General features: G+C 44.0%; 1 protein-coding gene across 1 annotated transcript; it reads right to left on the bottom strand.

Annotated features, from left to right (window-relative positions):
• Nucleotides 1-449: 449 nt before the first annotated feature.
• LOC149995961 (phosphatidylinositol 3,4,5-trisphosphate 3-phosphatase TPTE2-like) lies at nt 450-17,185 on the bottom strand. Its single transcript, XM_090258190.1, has 11 exons — nt 17,133-17,185; nt 10,245-10,319; nt 9,399-9,449; nt 8,030-8,179; nt 5,198-5,297; nt 5,008-5,071; nt 4,024-4,088; nt 2,752-2,812; nt 1,917-1,998; nt 1,724-1,812; nt 450-562 (listed from the first exon to the last, which is right to left on the bottom strand). Exons 1-11 carry the CDS (start codon nt 17,183-17,185, stop codon nt 450-452), a joined length of 903 nt encoding a protein of 300 aa, XP_090114316.1.
• Nucleotides 17,186-17,468: the final 283 nt, after the last annotated feature.

Below are 17,468 nucleotides of genomic sequence, written 5' to 3'. Positions count from 1 at the left end.
AGGAAGGATGAGAATCAGGCTTTCCCATCACAGCCTCTCCGATGACAATCGCATGAAGTGCCATGACTCAAACCATCATCCTATCCTACCAGGGATATTGCAGAACTAGCAGATTCCATCAGCGTAAGGCAACGTTGGTAGGAACATCTCTCATACCTCTGCTGTTCTACAGATTCCGCAGACCAGAAGGCAGGCACAAACCATTGTACCCGTTCTTCCTAGAAAAAGAGAGAAGTGCGTTCATGAACCATTGTTCACGGTCGTGTGTGGTCTAAAGACACCCTCAGAAACACGGAGAGGCCATTTGGGATGGGTTTCCTTTCACTCTGAAGTGCCTGCTCAGAACACTTCGCCTGAGAAAGAGTCAAAGCTGTCCCACTGCTCTGAGGTCTGCCAGGAGCCCTTCGTGTTCGCGGGTGCGAATGAGCACGCGTTCCTGCGTGTAGTGCTCACGGCGCTGCGGCTGCGGCCGCGGCCATGGGCCCAGGCAGCCGGCTCTGCCCCAGGGCTCTAGGCTGAAGCGCCACTCGCCAGGTAAGAGCTAATGACACGCCCTGCCTTTCTAACAGCAATAAGAGGAGACGGCGAGAACCCAAAGCCCCAGCTGGCACTGGCAATACCCAGCATCCCTTCCATTTTAGTGAGAGTTTTCCAGTGTGTTACAAAGCATCTCTGAAAGTAGAGAACGGTCTAATGGATACTCATACACCGGGTCCCCAGATTCTATAATTATATTGTATTTTTGTAATATAATTTTTGTTTAATTTCTCTCTCCTCTTCCCTCCCTTCTTCCCCCTCCCTCTCTCTTCCCCCTTTTCCTCCTCTCCTCTCTCATATAGAATTTTAAAACAAATGCTTGATTTCATGTCATGTCACCCTCAAAGTCTCCTATGTTTTATTTCTATTTATGTTTTTGTCCTGCCTTACAAACTTGAGTTAAAAAATATGCTGCTTTTTGTATTCCTACAACGGTCTGTGGCTTTTGCCTTCCCAGTACATGCTGAACTTACTTTATGTCATTCCAAACTTACCCTTTTCACTGGATACACTGCCGATACCCACAGAATATCTCAGCCCGCGGGACTGACAATAGAAGTTGCCTACCGCTAATGGGCTTGCAACTAATTTTCATGGAAGACGAAAACTTGGTTCTACTCAACCATAGAGGGTAGTTTTAAAGTGTCGTGCTTTCTTGGCAGTCAGTATAAAAATCCAAAAATGTAATTCTTTGTCAAAAACTTTGAATTTTGCTTAGATAACTCTTAAAAGCCTAAAGCTGAATGAGAGAAAACCTAACTCAACTTAACTTGGTTGGATTTACAAACAGCTTTAAAAAAATATCCACCCAAATCCATTTCTTTGTATCATTATACTATAAACATTTCAGGTAATCTTTGGTTTATGAAATAGCATCGCTGTTGGCTCCTTTAACTTAAAGCTTCTTACAAAGTTTACGAAAAATCTTAAATAAAAGTAAACTGCTCTGACAGTTTCTGAACTTAAATACAGTTTATAAATTTGGCTGATATTTTGAAAATCAAAAGTGAAAACAAAAAGTTCTTTCATGCTTATTTTCTGTCCTTCTTTTCTTGTTTTCCTTCAGTCTTGAAGCTAATATTTGAAACCCATTCAAACAAACTAACAGCAGTGTGTTCCTTGTTCTTACACTTAAATATACTTTTCTAATTTCTTTAGAAATGGAGAAATAAAGAAAAGTTCTTACCTTTTCCTGACCCGCAATGAATTACTACTACGTTTTGACCATCTTCATCGAACCAGTTACGGACTTCTCGGGAAAATTCCACCATCTCACTGATATCAAATGTAAGATTTTTAGTTGAATTAAAACACTTTCAAAAAAATCAAGCTCAGTGTATCCAGCCCTCTTCTGGCTGCCAACTTGGCATAACACTTACCGCAGAGAGGGCACATTGAGATCATCAATCCTGATTTGGTGGACCCTGTGGTGGAAGATCTTAGGGTCATAAGTTCTTTTACCTAAAATAAATGATACATATACCTAATAAACATAAGAGATTATCCAGTTAGGAATAAGTTGTACTCTTCTATTAGAAAATTTTTATTCCCCTTTAAAAGCTTTCTGACTGGATACTGCTACACTAAAAGAAACTTAAGGGTCTCAAAAATACAAGGATAGTAGCGGGTTGTCTACCTTGCGTAACGTAACCCAACTTTCCTGATTTGTCTAATAATCTGTACTTTAATTTCCTAGCGGGCTACTCATACTATGCTAGGGCAGGCAGATACCACAGAGCAGAAGCAAATGTGGCCAACAAATATGTTTGCCCCCTAAAAATGTCTGATATACAGAAAGAGGAAGTCAAGAGAGACAGAGGAGTAAGCTGGACTATACTGCTTTCTACAGGGTTTTGTTTTATTTTGTGTGGCACCCCGCTCTTCTCATGCCTCACTCGTGCGGTTAGAGCACGCATTTGTGGGATGGTGTGTCTTCAAAACTGGCAGGAGAAACAGAAACATTTTCCTACACCTAATACCACGAGAGTGGACTCTTCCTAAAATGGCTCCACCTCCTCTCCAGCCTCCTGCCTGACCCACAGGGCACGTGGCACCCGTGAGCTATCTTTTCCTACCAGATCAGGCCGGCGCAAGGCAGAGTTTTTAACTCACTTCCCAGCACCACCAAAAGTGAGCTGTAAAACCTGAACCACCTCCTTCTCTGTAGTGAACTCTTTTCTCTCGAGAGTAGAAAGTATCTAGTCATGTACGTACGGCAGAGATTGTAGATGCGGTAGTGGTCCTTGTGCATGCTGTCCAGGAACCGCGCCACTTCCTACGAAAGACGGACACGTGTCTCTCATAGAGCCGCACGGCACCGACACAACCCACTTTCTAGGAGTGACCTAAAATGGTTATGACCTTTTCTTCACTTGTCCCTTCCTTAGCACCTCTTAGGGGAGATTCAGGAAGGACAAGGTTATGGACATTCTAAGTCACATCTGACTCACTAATGGTTTTCTAATAACACACAGAGTTGTGCGTGGCCACTCTCATTGGGTCCGCTATAAACACACGTGGCTCAGCTGCCAGAAGGGGAAATTGGGTGCTTAACTAAAACGAATATGTGTGTGTGCGTGTACATGTATGTACACACCATGTGAATACATATAACTTTTAAAATAAGAAATAAATAGTGATTATTTTTTTAAATACAGTTCCTATCACCTCAGTAATGCATTTCGGCAAACTTATCCATCTGAAACACACACACACGCGCGCGCGTGTGTCTCTACAAGAATGACTACTAAAAAGTTCAAAAATTGATTAAAATAGTACCCTCAGAGCAAAGTTTACCAGCTTAATATTGAGTAAAATTAAAGGTAAGTTATCAAAGTGATGAGTTTATTAATTGGTTAATCCCTGTCAAGTAAAATTAAATGGACGAACATCCGGGGTCTGCACAGTCCCGGGGTGGGGGGGATAAATAGCCTTGTATAGAAATTCATAAGGTCCCTTACACCAAAACAAAATCCAGATGGACTGAGGAACGAAATGTAAAAACTCACAAATATCTCTAAGATATTTAAGTGAACATTAGTTAACGTAGCACTGAGTGTCCTACACACAAGACTCAGATTTTAAAAAATAAATAAATAAAAAGCATCCAAATTGGAAAAGGAGAAATATAACTGTTGTTATTGGCAGATGACAAGTACCATATAGAGAAAACTCTAAAGACTTCACCAGAACACTATTAAAATTAATAAAATAATTCATTAACGTTGCAGGATACAGAACCAATATACACGTGTTTTGTATGTTACCTGTATTATGTACTATATTCATTATATGCATACTACATGTATTATGTAAGGTATGTTATACAATACCTATATAAAATGTTATTACGAAAATCATAAGGAAAAGAAGACACCAGACAGAGTACTTTTTTAGGAGAACACTTCCGTCTCTGGGCCAATAATAAATGTACCGCCCGTCAGCGGCTGGAGAGAAACAGAGTGTTTGTCAGATGAAGCCCCTCACCTGAATGGGGTTCCCGTAGGTGTGCGGCTCATCAGACGTCGGGAAGGACATGGCAATAATGCGACCTGGAAGTCAAAACAGTCACTGGTGCGGATGTCATTAGAGATGTCAAACAATATATGAGAACTTAATTTGCATGTGACCAGACTTTTTAAAAGAAAAATCTTTCAGGATTGCAAATGATGGAAAGAAAGCTAAGTAACCCTCAGGATAATCAAGGTAATATATTAAGTTATCCAGGGCGATGACCATAAACTCCCACGTGTTCCCAGCTCAGCTGGTTCTAGCCAAAGGGAACGCATTTGCGTTGGCCTCAGTCTGGAGCTCTCCCTGTGGTGGGAATTTATTTCTTATTTAAACAGCAAAGGAAAACGAGAGATCTGGGCTCCAGTGATGGTGGGAACTCCCAGGGTGCTTTGCAGGACTCCTGACTCAGAAAGCTGGTATCTGCACAGCAGTGACCTTTATCTCTGGGGTTCTAGGGAAAACAAACAAACAAACAAAAACGGGTTTCTCTGGGATCCTTGGGACCCAGAAGGACTAGTGGACTTTAATAAAATCTAAACCCAACAAATGGCCCCGGCTGGTGTGGCTCAGTGGGTTGGGCCCCATCCCGCAGCTGAGGGGCGTGGCTGATTAGTATTTCTCTCTCTCTCTCTCTCTCCCTTCCTCCTTCTCCTCTCTCTAAAAATACATAAATGAAATCTTAAAAAAAATAATAAACCCAACAAATGGAGTCCGCTGTAAATCCATTCAACTTCCTGTACTGTAACCAAACAGACCTGGTTCGACATGACCATCAACGGAATTGTCAGGGTTAAGCTACAGAGAGGCCACCCTGCCAGAGTGCCATAGCTCTTCCGGATAGAATACTTGGAAAGAACATGGCTTAGACAAGGCAAGAACAAAATAAATACGTAACTGCTTACACACATGGGAAATGGAAAATTAATATAAGTACATCAACAGTTAAACTTCACAAACCAGTGATGTAAGTGAGGTCTAGGTCAAAGCCACCTGCCCGGTACCGTCGCCGCATTTCTGAATCCTAAACATTTAAAACAACCATTAATTTGTAACTTATAAATCAACACAAACAGAGAGATTATATAAATATTTACAACCCTTGCCAGTATTTCCTAAAACACAGCATTTTTTTGGAGTGCCCACTCACTATTGTTCTGGACAGCTTCTTAAGATAACTTTTTCGCCGCACGAGGTGACAAATTTTCAGCAGAATGAGGAGCCGTAGAAGTCGAAGCATAAAGAACGATCTAACAATAAATCAGAAAGATCCGTTTTTGCGGCAGAAACAGGGTTTTGACGATGTGAACGAAGTCTAGAGCAGTGGTTCTAAACCAGGAGTAATTCTTCAAGCACTCCCCCCGCCCCAGCTTCCCACCCATCCACCTAGGGGACATTTGGCAATGTCTGGAGACACGTTTGCTTGTCACAATGGTGCGTAAGGGGGTGCCACTTGCATCTCGTGGGTCGAGGCCAGGAATGATGTTAAACACTAATGCTCAGGACCCGCCCCACAGCAAAGACCTATCGGATCCCGGATACCAATCATGCGCAAGTGGAAAAACTGATTCAGAGAAAGAGTTGGACGATGAACACCTAGACTTTGTGGATTTCACGTTTGTGGCTTAAGATGAGTATTTTCCAGGCTTCTCCCACCCCCCCACACGGAGGGCTCTTGTTCACTTGCGTTCCTTGCATCATGACAGAGGTTCGCTGCGGCGGCTAACACACCAGGCAGGCAGCGGGCGGGGTGCTTCCCCGTGAGCTAGAGAGCGTGCCCCCCGACTCAGTGGGTCTCGAATGGGGCCGGGGATGTTGTTCTTCCATTTTTAGCAGCTCTTAGGTGATGCCGAGGTTGCCGGTCAGAGGGCCATTCGGGTCCAGTTATTCTCAAACAATTCTCTCAGCCTATCAAGCAATGTCAAGTTTCGCTGGAGCCTGAATTGAAGGCCAGGGAAGAGGGAGTGGGGAACGAAGCGAGCTATGTGCCGCATGGATAAGCCTCGCAAGCGCCACCCAACACCTACCACCCAGGACACACTGGCTCTTGTTTCCCTCGTTGCCGGAGAAAGAAGAGGAAGAAGAAGAAAAAAGCCACAGCGTCTCGTACACAATTCTGTTTCCTAACCGCAGACAGTTCTGACTTTGCCCCAACTTTCTTCAGTTTCCTGCTCCACTTGCTCTGCTTTGGCCAATCCTCAGGGTCACTCCAAGGCTGCATATGTTCAAATCAATCTTCTCTTCCAGAAAAACCTAGGAATTTCATGTGTCAGGAATTTGTGATTGAAGCTCCCACTCTAATTTAGTGGGAATTTTAAAATGTGGGGTAGTTGAAGTTAGTACAAGAGCAAAGCCCCAGTTCCTCCTTTGGGGGTTCCATCTTCTTCATTCAGCAAAACGGGCTTTGTGTGTGGGGACCCCTCAGTCCTTCAGGTTCCAAGCAGGTGGAAATACACCATTTCCTTTCCAAACAGCTTGTCTGGCACAGAATCAGGATGCTCAGAGTTAAAAAGATTACGCAGGATGAAAGCCACCGCAAATGAAGACAAAAAAGAACATCTTTAACAGAGGAGAATCATATGTTTCTTACCCGGATTGATAAGGAAGGATCTCAAAGTACAAACAAGGAAAAGAGAGATCAAATATTAGACACCACACAACGACCACAGCATCCACAAAATTAAGTGCGGCAGAAAAATACCGTCGTATCCTGTAATATAAACAAAAAAGAAGTATGTGTATGCCTCCCAAGAAGAGAGAGGTATATTTCTAAGAACACAAATTATCTGACTCAGCACTGTCACCGCCCCACCCCCATTCCACATTAATGAATTACTTAGAATTCACTTTTCCAAACTAGACTAAGGGGACGAATTTCACATTCATTATTTTATACCTACACAGACACAGCAAAAGCATCAACACGGCAACTTAAGCACAGCGTGGATATAACCAAATGATTGAACACGAGGCCAGCATTGCCCTCCCGTGGGCGCAGGAGGAAGGGGGGACATTTGGCAGTGCCTTTGGGCCAGGGGAGCTGAACGTGACAGTTTTAGGGAACCGGGGCTGTGAAGAATGAACAAGAGGAGCCTGTGAGAGGGACAAGGGTCCGCCACTTTGGTCTGCAACATATCACCTGGCTTCGTGCGCCCAGGGGCAGCTCTGACCAAAGCTGGACTTCCAGCCATGGCTCTTCCCTCCCCAAACTGGCTGCTTCAGCCATGGGCGCTGCTGCTCCAGGGGAAGCCCTCTGGGGTTCTGAGCAGTCCTTCCAGCCCCGGAGCCACCTGGGACTGGGCCACTGCCCTTCGCTCAGAGGCATGAGGCTAGCTCAGCGCGCAAGGACTCGGGTGCCTTCTGAAGTGCCCTGGGTGCAGCGAGGCTGGCGATCTCAGTCCCTGACCCCCACGGCAATGCAGCTCCAAGCCTTGGCTCACTCCGTGAACCTTCTCAGAAAGCCAGCCAGCTGAGAAGCTCAGCTGCCGCCTCCGGGCCAAGCCTCACGGCCCCAGGTGTCTCGTGGGCCCAAACAGCGGTCCTTGTCCTAACGGAGGCGGCGGTTGGCGGTGGCCTGTCACTGAGAATTTCCTAACCTGGGAGCTTTGATTTAGATGCAGTTGTTAACAAAATATTACTCGTTAAACAAATCTATCACATACATGTTCCTCTCAATTGGCATGTGGACACATTCCTGTCTGGCCCCACTTTGCAGACCCTAAGGGTTTTTTACCTGTTGAAGAAAGCATCTAGAATACACCGTCAGAGACTAGAATGCCAGTCGCAACAACAATATTAAAAGCCCAAGCTAGTCGAAAGTGGGGTTTGGACTGCTGTTTGTCTTGTGGACCATGACCTCCAGGAGACTTATTTTAATGAAGAGGGACATGTTTGTTTGGGGTGACCTGGCCATTATGAGGAATGCTTTTCATTGCGGTGCAGAGTAACTCTATGTGCTTCTAGAAAAATTAATCAGACTTACCCTTCCACATACACCTGAAGGAGAATATCCATAACAAAAAATGAAGCCATAGATAAGGAAATTGCACAGAATTCCGGAGGAATCAGCAGTGTGTTATCACTCAAAATAATGGTGTAAACGTCCACGAAGACAAGCAAAATTCCCAGTAGTCTACAACAAACACATAGATCAATAGAATCAAAATAAAGGGATGTCCACCTCTATAGTTAAACTACATTTAGACCATTAATCTGAGAAGAAAATGTCATCCTTTAGGATTAAACCATGCAGTCTTAGGAAGAACTGCATTGCCTCGGAATCTGAAAAGTTACTGTTTTCACCCAATAGAAGCCGTGTTGGGAAAACAGCATCCCCACCAGACCACTGGATACTGTTGTGGCCTTTCCTCGGGGACACATCAGGTCAACATTCCAAATCAGAATAGGCAGACGGAATTAAGATTCCATGCACTCACTTGTAAGCTCTTCTTAAAATTGGAGAAATTTTTAGGGGCTTGTACCAATTTCTCAGAATAGTTAAAACCTCATTAAGCTTGATAACTTTACAGAATTTAGTATTAAAAACCAAGTTCAATCCTGGCTAATATAAGCCCTTAAAAGACCATGTGGGTCGAGAAGATTTTGTATCCATGAGATTTTACATATTCATGGACGCTTTGAGGACAAGCCTGGGTACATGAGAAGAAATTCAGTTTCATAAATACATACATAATTGAATACTAAAGTACCTCCTAAGCCGTTCTCTTGTATATTTTATTCATTTTTCATCTGTTTTTGTTTTTCTTTTAATTGAATTCATTGCGGTGACATTGGTTAATAAAATTATATAGGTTTCAGGTGTACAATTCTATAATACGTCATCCGTAGATTGTATTGTGTGTTCACCACCCCAAGTCAAGTCTCCTTCCCTTAGACATTTTATACAGATTAAAATACGATAAATTTAAGAGGAAACGAGTACATTGTGTGAATCTGTATTATAGTATGATATCTTACTATCCTATCAGGAAGAAGCTTAAGTAGAAAGCTTCCATAATTAAAGAGTAATTCTAGACAAATAACTCATAATTATAGAATGTGAAAATGAATGCTTCATTATTTTTACTTTCACAGATAAAGAACATGTTAACATTTTCTTATTAGACTTCGGTAAAAGGCATTTCTTTGCAATACTTAATGTTCAGCTTAAACTAAAATTCCAAGAATTATATTACAGTGTATTAAATGGCACAGGGACTATGAACAGCATACTGACAGAAATGGTTCTTTTCCTCCCAGATCCTTTTTCATTAAAAATATTGATATTGAGGGTTCCACATATTTATCATTCAAAAAAGGAGATAACTGTCCTTTTGTGGGGTCCCACATACCTGAACGGGACGGAGGAAACCAGTGAGTCCACAATTCTCCTCATCTTGCTCCTACAAAAGGAATTGAAAATCAAATCCCAGAATTGTCAAGTTCTTCACAGATTTCTTTTAACATATCATATGAATTTAGTTAATGAACAAAGACCTCTATAAATATAATTCCTTAAAAATTCTTCAAGAGTTTCAAAACAAAATGCTTTTCCCTAGTTTTATCGGAACACACTTATTTGTACACGTCCTGTCTCCGCTGCTCTAACACTGTCATGGCAGGGTTGGGGAGTTCAGACAGACACTCAACACGTGACCCACAAAGTTAAAAATATTGACTATCTGGCTCTTTTAGGAAAAAGTTGACCAAGTCCTGCTCTAGGTAATGAAAGTCTCGTTTTTCCTATGGTTCTCTCTTTTAAACAAACAAACACAGAAAATTCGAATGAGCAAATTGAATCAGCAAAACATGTGTACTTTTGCTATCGTTCCCATTGGTTCACAGATACAATCCAAAAACCCAGGAACCAGAATATATACCCGGGAAAAATGAAAAAGAAACAAAATTGAAGGGTAAGTAGCATTCTGTGTTTCACCGTTGAAAAAGGGACTCTAATAAAATTATAATCTACTAAGGATATATTCAAGTTTTTCAAACTAGATCATTTAATTGTGATGAACCATTTTTTAATGTTGCTTTTCTGTAAATTAAATTAGAATGTTTTATCATATACCATTGCTTCTCAAGCATTTTGATAACTTCTCCATACTTTTCCATTTTCTTCTTCCTTCACCTATGTTCCCACAGATAGGAGACCCATCAATAGATCCCTCCTTCCAAACTTCAATCTTACTTACTTCTTTAACTTTTCAAGTTCAGCCTCTTCATGCCCATCATCAAGAGTGGAGAGTTGTTCCATTCCACTAGAAATACTAACGAAGACCAAAACACATCATTAGAGGTTTCTTACAATGAAGAATTATGTGATCTATTTACCTCAACAACAAGAATTCCATGATCGCAATACACAAGGTGGAGGAAATGTAGGTTTACCATTCTTCATATGGAAAATAGTACAATAATTAGTAAATAATAATACAAGAATAAACTCTCTGTTTTACACTTGTAAGCCTACTTTTGACCCACCCTGTATAGTAAGCATGACTTAGCTTACTGGAAGTACTAACGTTTTAAAAATAATTACACATCCTTGCACAGAAATTTCTGGTTGCCACAGACATTTCTGAGGCAGAATTTCACCACGCCGTGCTCACTAAGTATATACCTCACCTTTTATTGGTGGTTTCTTCAAATGTTACTGATGCTAATTTTTTTGGGTGATTTCTAAGGCATTAAAAACATGTATGTTTAGACTCCCAGTTACTTCATAGATTACACTTTTGTTTGAAATTAGTTACAAGTAGTCTATAATGTGTAACCTGGTTGAACTCTAAACATTATTTCAAAACGAGATTTTTGAAAATGACCACGTCATTTTCCATCAAAATCAGGCTTTATACAGTTCTCATGCAAAGGCTAGGCTGGTCAAAATTCCTAATGAATCAAGACAGTCAATTTTTTATGCTGTTAAGCCAAACTCAAGTGTAACTAACTGCCTTTAGGTTGATTTTACTTCAAAGTTCAGCTTCGGTTTATGGGTTCGCATTGCTCTAGGCTCTTCTAATTTTCTGATGTTCAAGTCCCTCCACAGCCCTCGTACTCTTCAGGTAGCAAGTCAGTCTTTTTCCATTCCTCAATTGGGTTTTAATGACTGCCAGCCTGGGTCAAGGGATCCCTCTGATATCGTGTTGATTTTACCTTTGTGACTCCCGCTCTAGACAGTAACAGAGCTCTGGGGAGTGAGGGGCAGAGCCAAAGTCTATTAGCTCCGGTCATACCTGCTCTCTATCCACTGTTACCTCTGCCTCGGTGCACACAGAGTTCCCTCCTTTAGGGTCTGATGTCCACAGAGATGTCCACGAGTAGTCTAGAGCAGGGGATGATAAACTACGGCTTGTGGGCTAAATCAAGTCTACCAGATACTCTGGGGAGCCATGTTTTATCGGAACACACAGAGTTGTACACACCCTGTCTACTCTGCTCTCACACTATCATGTCAGGGTTGAGTAGTTGAGAAAGACACTCAACAGGTGGCCCAAAAAGTTCAAAACATTTGCTATCTGGCCCTTTTCAGAAAAAACTGACCAACTCCTGTTCCAGGTAACGAAAGTCTTTCTGTTCATATGATTTTCTCTTTTAAACATGTAAACAAACTAAGAAATAAAATTCCAACGACCAAACAAATGTAAACAGCAAAACATGTGCACTTTTGGTATCAGTTTCTTTGGTTCACAGATACAACCCACAGAATCAGGAAACAGAATATATATCCGGGAAAAAAATGAGAAAGAAACACAATTGAAGGGAAAGTAGCATTCTCTGTTTCTTTATTAAGGAAGAGACTGTACAGCATCGCTGCTACTGAGACTCAACAATTTGATCTAAGTGGATGTGTCAGTGAAGCATGAGGTGGTCTGCGGGCTTCACTTCAAAAATCGTTTCTATTTTCTATGCTAATGCCTGGTTCAGAAAGGGCCCAGAGGTCTGAGAGTGGGGAAACCTAAAATATTCCCCTCGGCCCAAACTAAGTATAGCGGTCAAAAGGGTTTTGGGCAGTTGTGACATGGTTGGCACACCTTACTACAAAGAAGCCTAATTCTCCATAATATGGGACATAGAACAATTAATCCCTGCTTTTGTCATCTAGAGGTTATGGTTTGAATGCTGCCTTTTAACCCTGTTGCCCTTAGAATACAATAAGGATGCCAGCCTGTTATACCTGTTATACTTGTCTTTCTCTGTCTGACTTATGTCACTTAGCATAATACCCTCTGGCTCCATCCATCCAGGTGGTAGCAAATGACAAAATTTCCTTCCTTTTTATGGCTAAGTAATATTTCATTTCAAGCATGTACCGTCTTTTCTTTATCCATTTGGGTATCTATGAAAACTAGTCTTCTGATTGGGGCATTTAAATGATTTACATTAAAATAAATTATTGACAGGTGTGCAAGCAAGGGTGGGGATAGGGAGTCAAGAACAACAAAAACAACAACAAAACAATGGCTTCTGCCAGCACTTCTGTCTGGGAGAAAGCTGCTCCTCCAGCCCTGCTCTAAAGCCAGACAATGCAGTCCCTCCCTGTACGTTCCTGGTGTTCTTCAAGCAACTGCCACAAGACTGGAGCTCAGCAAGTGAGTGTGTCAGTGATTAAATTTGTACATTGTCCCCATAAAATAAAAACACCTGGGACTCCAGAAGCAGCCCTTTCTTTCACTCAGCTGCAATCCCTGCCAGTTTTCACAGCCAACAGTTATGAGGTTTTCTCTTCCTGGATTGGGACCCTCGACTGAGGGGCATCGAGTGGGGCTGGAGCCCTTGTTCCTAGAGAGGGAGTCTCTGCAGCTCAGATATCCCCTCACCACTGATTTTTAACTGACACATTGTGAGAGTAAGGCCTTCTGTTTTTGCATCTTTAACTCTCCTCCCAGTATTAGTGTGGCTTCTTCTGAATCTCTCTAATTTTATAGGACTTCTGTTCAGCTAATTCTCAGGGTGTTCTTCAAGGAGGGTCGTTCTGGAGTTTAGTTGCAATTTTGATGCTGTCCTGCCGAGGGCAGGGGGGCGGGGTGGCTGTGAGCACAATGTTTACCTACTCTACCATCTTGACAAAAAATTCTTCCTTACAATTTATTTGTAAAAGTAATATAACATTGTTTTCCCTTTCATTTTGTTTTGAAATTTGCTGATTGTATCTCATGGTTTTACTTCCCATGTTTCCCTTGTAGTTCCTGTAGACTGGTAGCTATGGGGAACTTTTAAAAGTGCACATGTCTAGACCCCGCCTTAAAAATATATTCAGTAGAGGTGTTAATGTGGGTGCAGGGAATCTCTAATTTCCCTAGATCTGTAGGTGAGTGTGAGTCTCTCTCCCTCAGGTTTGGCAATTGCGAACCATCTGCCCCTGCTGGTAACCACAAGTCAGCCTCAGTCACAGCGAGGGTCAGAGAGAGACACTGAGGATCTAATTTCCAGCAGTGGACCGTAGGGGCCGGTCAATGCGAAGGTCAGAGAGAGACACTGAGGATCTAATTTCCAGCAGTGGACCGTAGGGGCCGGTCAATGCAGGAAGACGCAGTAGCTGTTTTCTGTGGGTTAACTGAGGCTCACAGTGGGACATTTCTGGGTGCCCAAGGGCGTGTGTTTCCTTTCCCCTAACCCAGGTTCAGGAAACCTGTTACGTGGTCAGGACCTTCCGTGGCCTTAAGGGTGTGTATCAGGGAGGAGCAAGGATCTTGTGCTGTGACCCTTAAATTCCAGTGTGCTATCCTCAGCCCGGCCTGAGGGCCACAAGCTGCTGAGGCGGGGGAGCCTGGGTGTTCTTTCTTGTCTGTTATGTCCCCTCCCCCACTCCCAGGACCAACTGTCCCCTTAACTGCCGCGTCATCCGCTGGGGGCAGCCAGCGCCTCAGTGCCCTGGCACACAGCAGTCAGTGTCTTTCTATCACCTGCACCCGGTCACTTCACGCTCCTGCTCTAAGCCCACCCGGGGCCCCTAGCGCACTTAAGAAAAGACCCTCGCTCCTCACCATGGCTGACAGGGCCCACTATGGATGGGGCCGTCCCTCACATCTTCATCCTTTTCCCTTTCCTCCCCCCGCTGCTGGTCCTGGTGCAGGCGGCCTCACTCCTGCCTCAGGGTCTTTGCATTCGCTGCGTTACCCTCCGGGAACCCTCTTCCTCCATCTCCTCACATGACCCGCCACTCACATCTCCGCTGAAAATTCTCCTCCTCGAAGTTTTCCCTGATCACCTTGTGTCACCTAGCACCCCCTCCTCACTCTGTCCTCTTATCCTATGGTGCTTTTCTTTATAGATGTCGTCATTATTTCAAATTATATTGCTGACGGTTTTGTCTGTTCATGTGTGGATGCTTTGAGAAGAGGGGCTTCAATCACTTCAGTCACCAAAATATGTAAAGCTACAAAAATATTTATTTACTCTATAAATATTTGTTGAGTAAATCGATAGATGGAGGGGTGGATCCATAGGTGAAAACAGCATTTTCTCAGTCCCACCTCTACACACACACACACACACACACACACATACACCCCACAGGGGAGTACTCATGGGTTTCAGCCCGAGTTCTGCCCCAGTGTACACAGCTGTCATTGAAGGAGTCACGCAGGAGCTGCACCCAAGGGTCCTTTCAAGAGGCAGAAGGTCTCACAGGCCCAATTCCCCTTTTGGGGATATACTTCAAGGGACCTAGATGTTGGGGTTCTCACACTGGACAACTGAATTTCATGTCAAATATTGGCTTCAACAGAAAATTATACTTTATTGATCAGTAAGGGCCCCACTGAGAATGGATAGGCTGGGAATAAGAAAGTGGGTGAGGCCTGAGGGAAAGGGGGTTGCTTCTCAACAAAGCTGTCCAGGGAGCAGGACTTCCTGAGTCTCCCTATTGTGCTTTTAGACCTCAGACTAAAGGCTGCCTGGTTACCCCAGACTGCTTCGTTCAGTTTCAAAAACCCTCCTAGTTTGTGTTGGTGCCGCTGGCAGTGACTCAGGGTGGGACCCCATCTGGAAGACTGGGCGGCCTCTGCTAAGGCCACTTTGCACCCTCTCTTTTCTCCTGGATCCTATTTGGCTCACGGAGTGCAGACTTTGCCTTCTTTTGCTCAAGAAGTGACTCTGTGACAATGGTCCCCAACATTTTTGTCACCAGGGATTGGTTTTGTGGAGGATAATTTTTCCATAGACTTCGGGGTGCGGCGGGAGATGGTTTTGGGAGGATTCAAGGTCATTTCCTTCAAATCCACTTCCTGCTGTGCAGCCTGGTTTGTAACAGACCCAGACCAGTTACGGGTCCATGACCAGGTACGGATCTCTGCTCTAAAGGGTTGAACAGGACCATCAGGTTTTCTGCCAGGCCAGTTCCAGCCTTGGGATGTTCAGAGGTGCCTCCCATCGGAAACCTCAGTTCTGAGGCTCCTCGCCCATGGCTGTTTAGTATGGAAGGAAGCTCCTGGCTGAGGAGGGTTCAGACCGAGTGGCTCAAGTTGTAATTGCCGGTGGTGGGCAGTGGGGAGTCAGTGAAGGAAGAGGCATTAGCTGCTTTGGGCCATTAAACCTGTGCCCTCTCTGCAGAGTGTCTCAGTCAGAGAGCTTGTGTGGGGCCATCCTGTTCCCACCACGCTCCAGTCGCTGATGTTTAGGGCTGGATCAGCTGAGGTCTTTGTCAGACCTTCCCCCAGGATGCTGTCTCTTGAGTGCTCATCTAGGGACTGGCTTTTTTGCTTCTGCCTTCGCTGGGGTGAGCTTCTGCGGTGTCAGCCTCTTGCCGTCATGCTCTTGTTGCCAAATGTAGGGGCTAGAGGAGCCTTCATGCTCCAAGGTTGCCAACGTATGTTTCACAATTTAGTCTTTCCTATAAGTCAGCCTTCAGTCCCCACTTGGGTCATCTGAACTGGGCCTGGGGAACCGAAAGTGCCAGGCCACCTGCATGACCACCAGCCCTACAGGTGTCACCAGCACTGAGGAATAACAGTGAGGCAACACAGGTCACCATGCCATTCACTTAGCTTTTATTAATGTATATTCAATCCAAGTTCATGCCCACCTAATGACAATGATAATCACTCAGTAACTGTTAGCAATAACATCACAGCAGAAAATTGAGGAAAAAGGAACCTGTTTTTTCTGTTTCTGCCTTGGCTGGAGTGAGCTTTGCTGGTGTCAGCTTGATGCCATTTAGCTCCAACTGAGGACTTTTTGGCATGGAGCGGCAGAGTTCTTTGTCAGTACTTTCCCCAGGATCACATCTTTCAAGACCTCATGTGGGGACCGTCTTTGCTGGTCCTGCTTTTGCTGGGGTAACTTTTGGTGCTCTCAGACTGTTATTATCTTGGTACAGGTGACAAATCTTGAGGCTGGAACAACCATCAGGCCCCAATCACCAAATGGTGTTAGATTTGTCCCCAGGATGATGTCTTTTGGGAGCTTTTGCCACAGCTGCTGGCATAAAAATTAGAACTGACCAATCACTTGTGCTGTGCATAGTCCTGCCAGACTGTTTCCTCTCTTAGGTCTTTCCAGGTTTTTTTTCTGAAGCTTTCTAACTTGCTTGGCATCTAAAACACAGCCTTAACCCATCACTTCTGAGTCCCTGAGAGAAGGGGCGTGGGCTGCAAAAGCAGTCGTGTGGGGCCCAGGACCGCAGCAGGAGACCAAAAAATCTCCCTCATTCCCTGAGAAAACAGAACTCAAAAATATTGTAATCAGGATTCCCTCCCTCATCTCTCCCACAACAGAGACAAGATTTCTTACAGCCTGTCACTTCTGAGGCTTTAAGAAAAAACCTTCCAAGTTTTGGGAAAAAATGTAATTTAACCTAAATTGATTTCAGAACCCCTCCACCTTGGCCATGCCTCTCGGGCCTGATTCATGCTGCTCTTTCCAGTCACACTGAACTCTAGTCCCCTGATACCTTTATCTAGATCAGAAAAAGGCCAAGTGCTGAGGCAGAATGACCAGGAGGTCCAGAGCCAGATTCTGCCTACCAAGTCTAGGCTTACATCAACCCAGCCTTCTGGGATACCATTTCCTCAGCCCTCCAGTCTCAGAATCCCTCCATCACTTCCATTGGCTCTTTTGTCCTTCCCATGGATTCAGCACACCTTTTTCCCCAGTACTCAGCAGCTCTGTCTGAGATGTGTCTGAGGCGACCCATGCGGACGTCTACATGACAGCAAAGTGAGTGTGACTGGGTTTGAAAGAGAGGTTCATGCATGGCACTCAACAATTCTTCCTCAAACTTCCTCACTTATCATTTGCCAACAAAAATGCACTTTTGTTAAGAGGCCAACCAGCAATGAGCAGGAACACTGTGGGTCTCTGAGGAGCCCCAGGCCACTGGTATTACATATAACTAGGGTTGTTCTCAGGTGTGATGGGCAAGCTCCAAAGGATGATGTGGCATCCAGGTGAGGCTGTGTGTACAAAAATGCATTCTT

This window comes from Furipterus horrens, unplaced genomic scaffold (assembly GCF_987537825.1).
Source record: "Furipterus horrens unplaced genomic scaffold, mFurHor1.1.pri manual_scaffold_12, whole genome shotgun sequence".
NCBI classification, from domain to species: Eukaryota; Metazoa; Chordata; class Mammalia; order Chiroptera; family Furipteridae; genus Furipterus; species Furipterus horrens.
Note: the sequence above shows the minus strand (reverse complement) of the source record. Positions and strands in the feature narration are given on the sequence as shown.

Coding starts and splice junctions, on each gene's coding strand:
- LOC149995961 (XM_090258190.1), bottom strand. CDS start 17,185: ATGGGTCGCCTCAGACACATCTCAGACAGAGCTGCTGAGTACTGGGGA. Junction 10,320..17,132: donor GCTGAGTACTGGGGAAAAAG/GTGTGCTGAATC, acceptor GGTCTTCGTTAG/TATTTCTAGTGGAATGGAAC. Junction 1,813..1,916: donor CTCAATGTGCCCTCTCTGCG/GTAAGTGTTATG, acceptor ATTTGATATCAG/TGAGATGGTGGAATTTTCCC.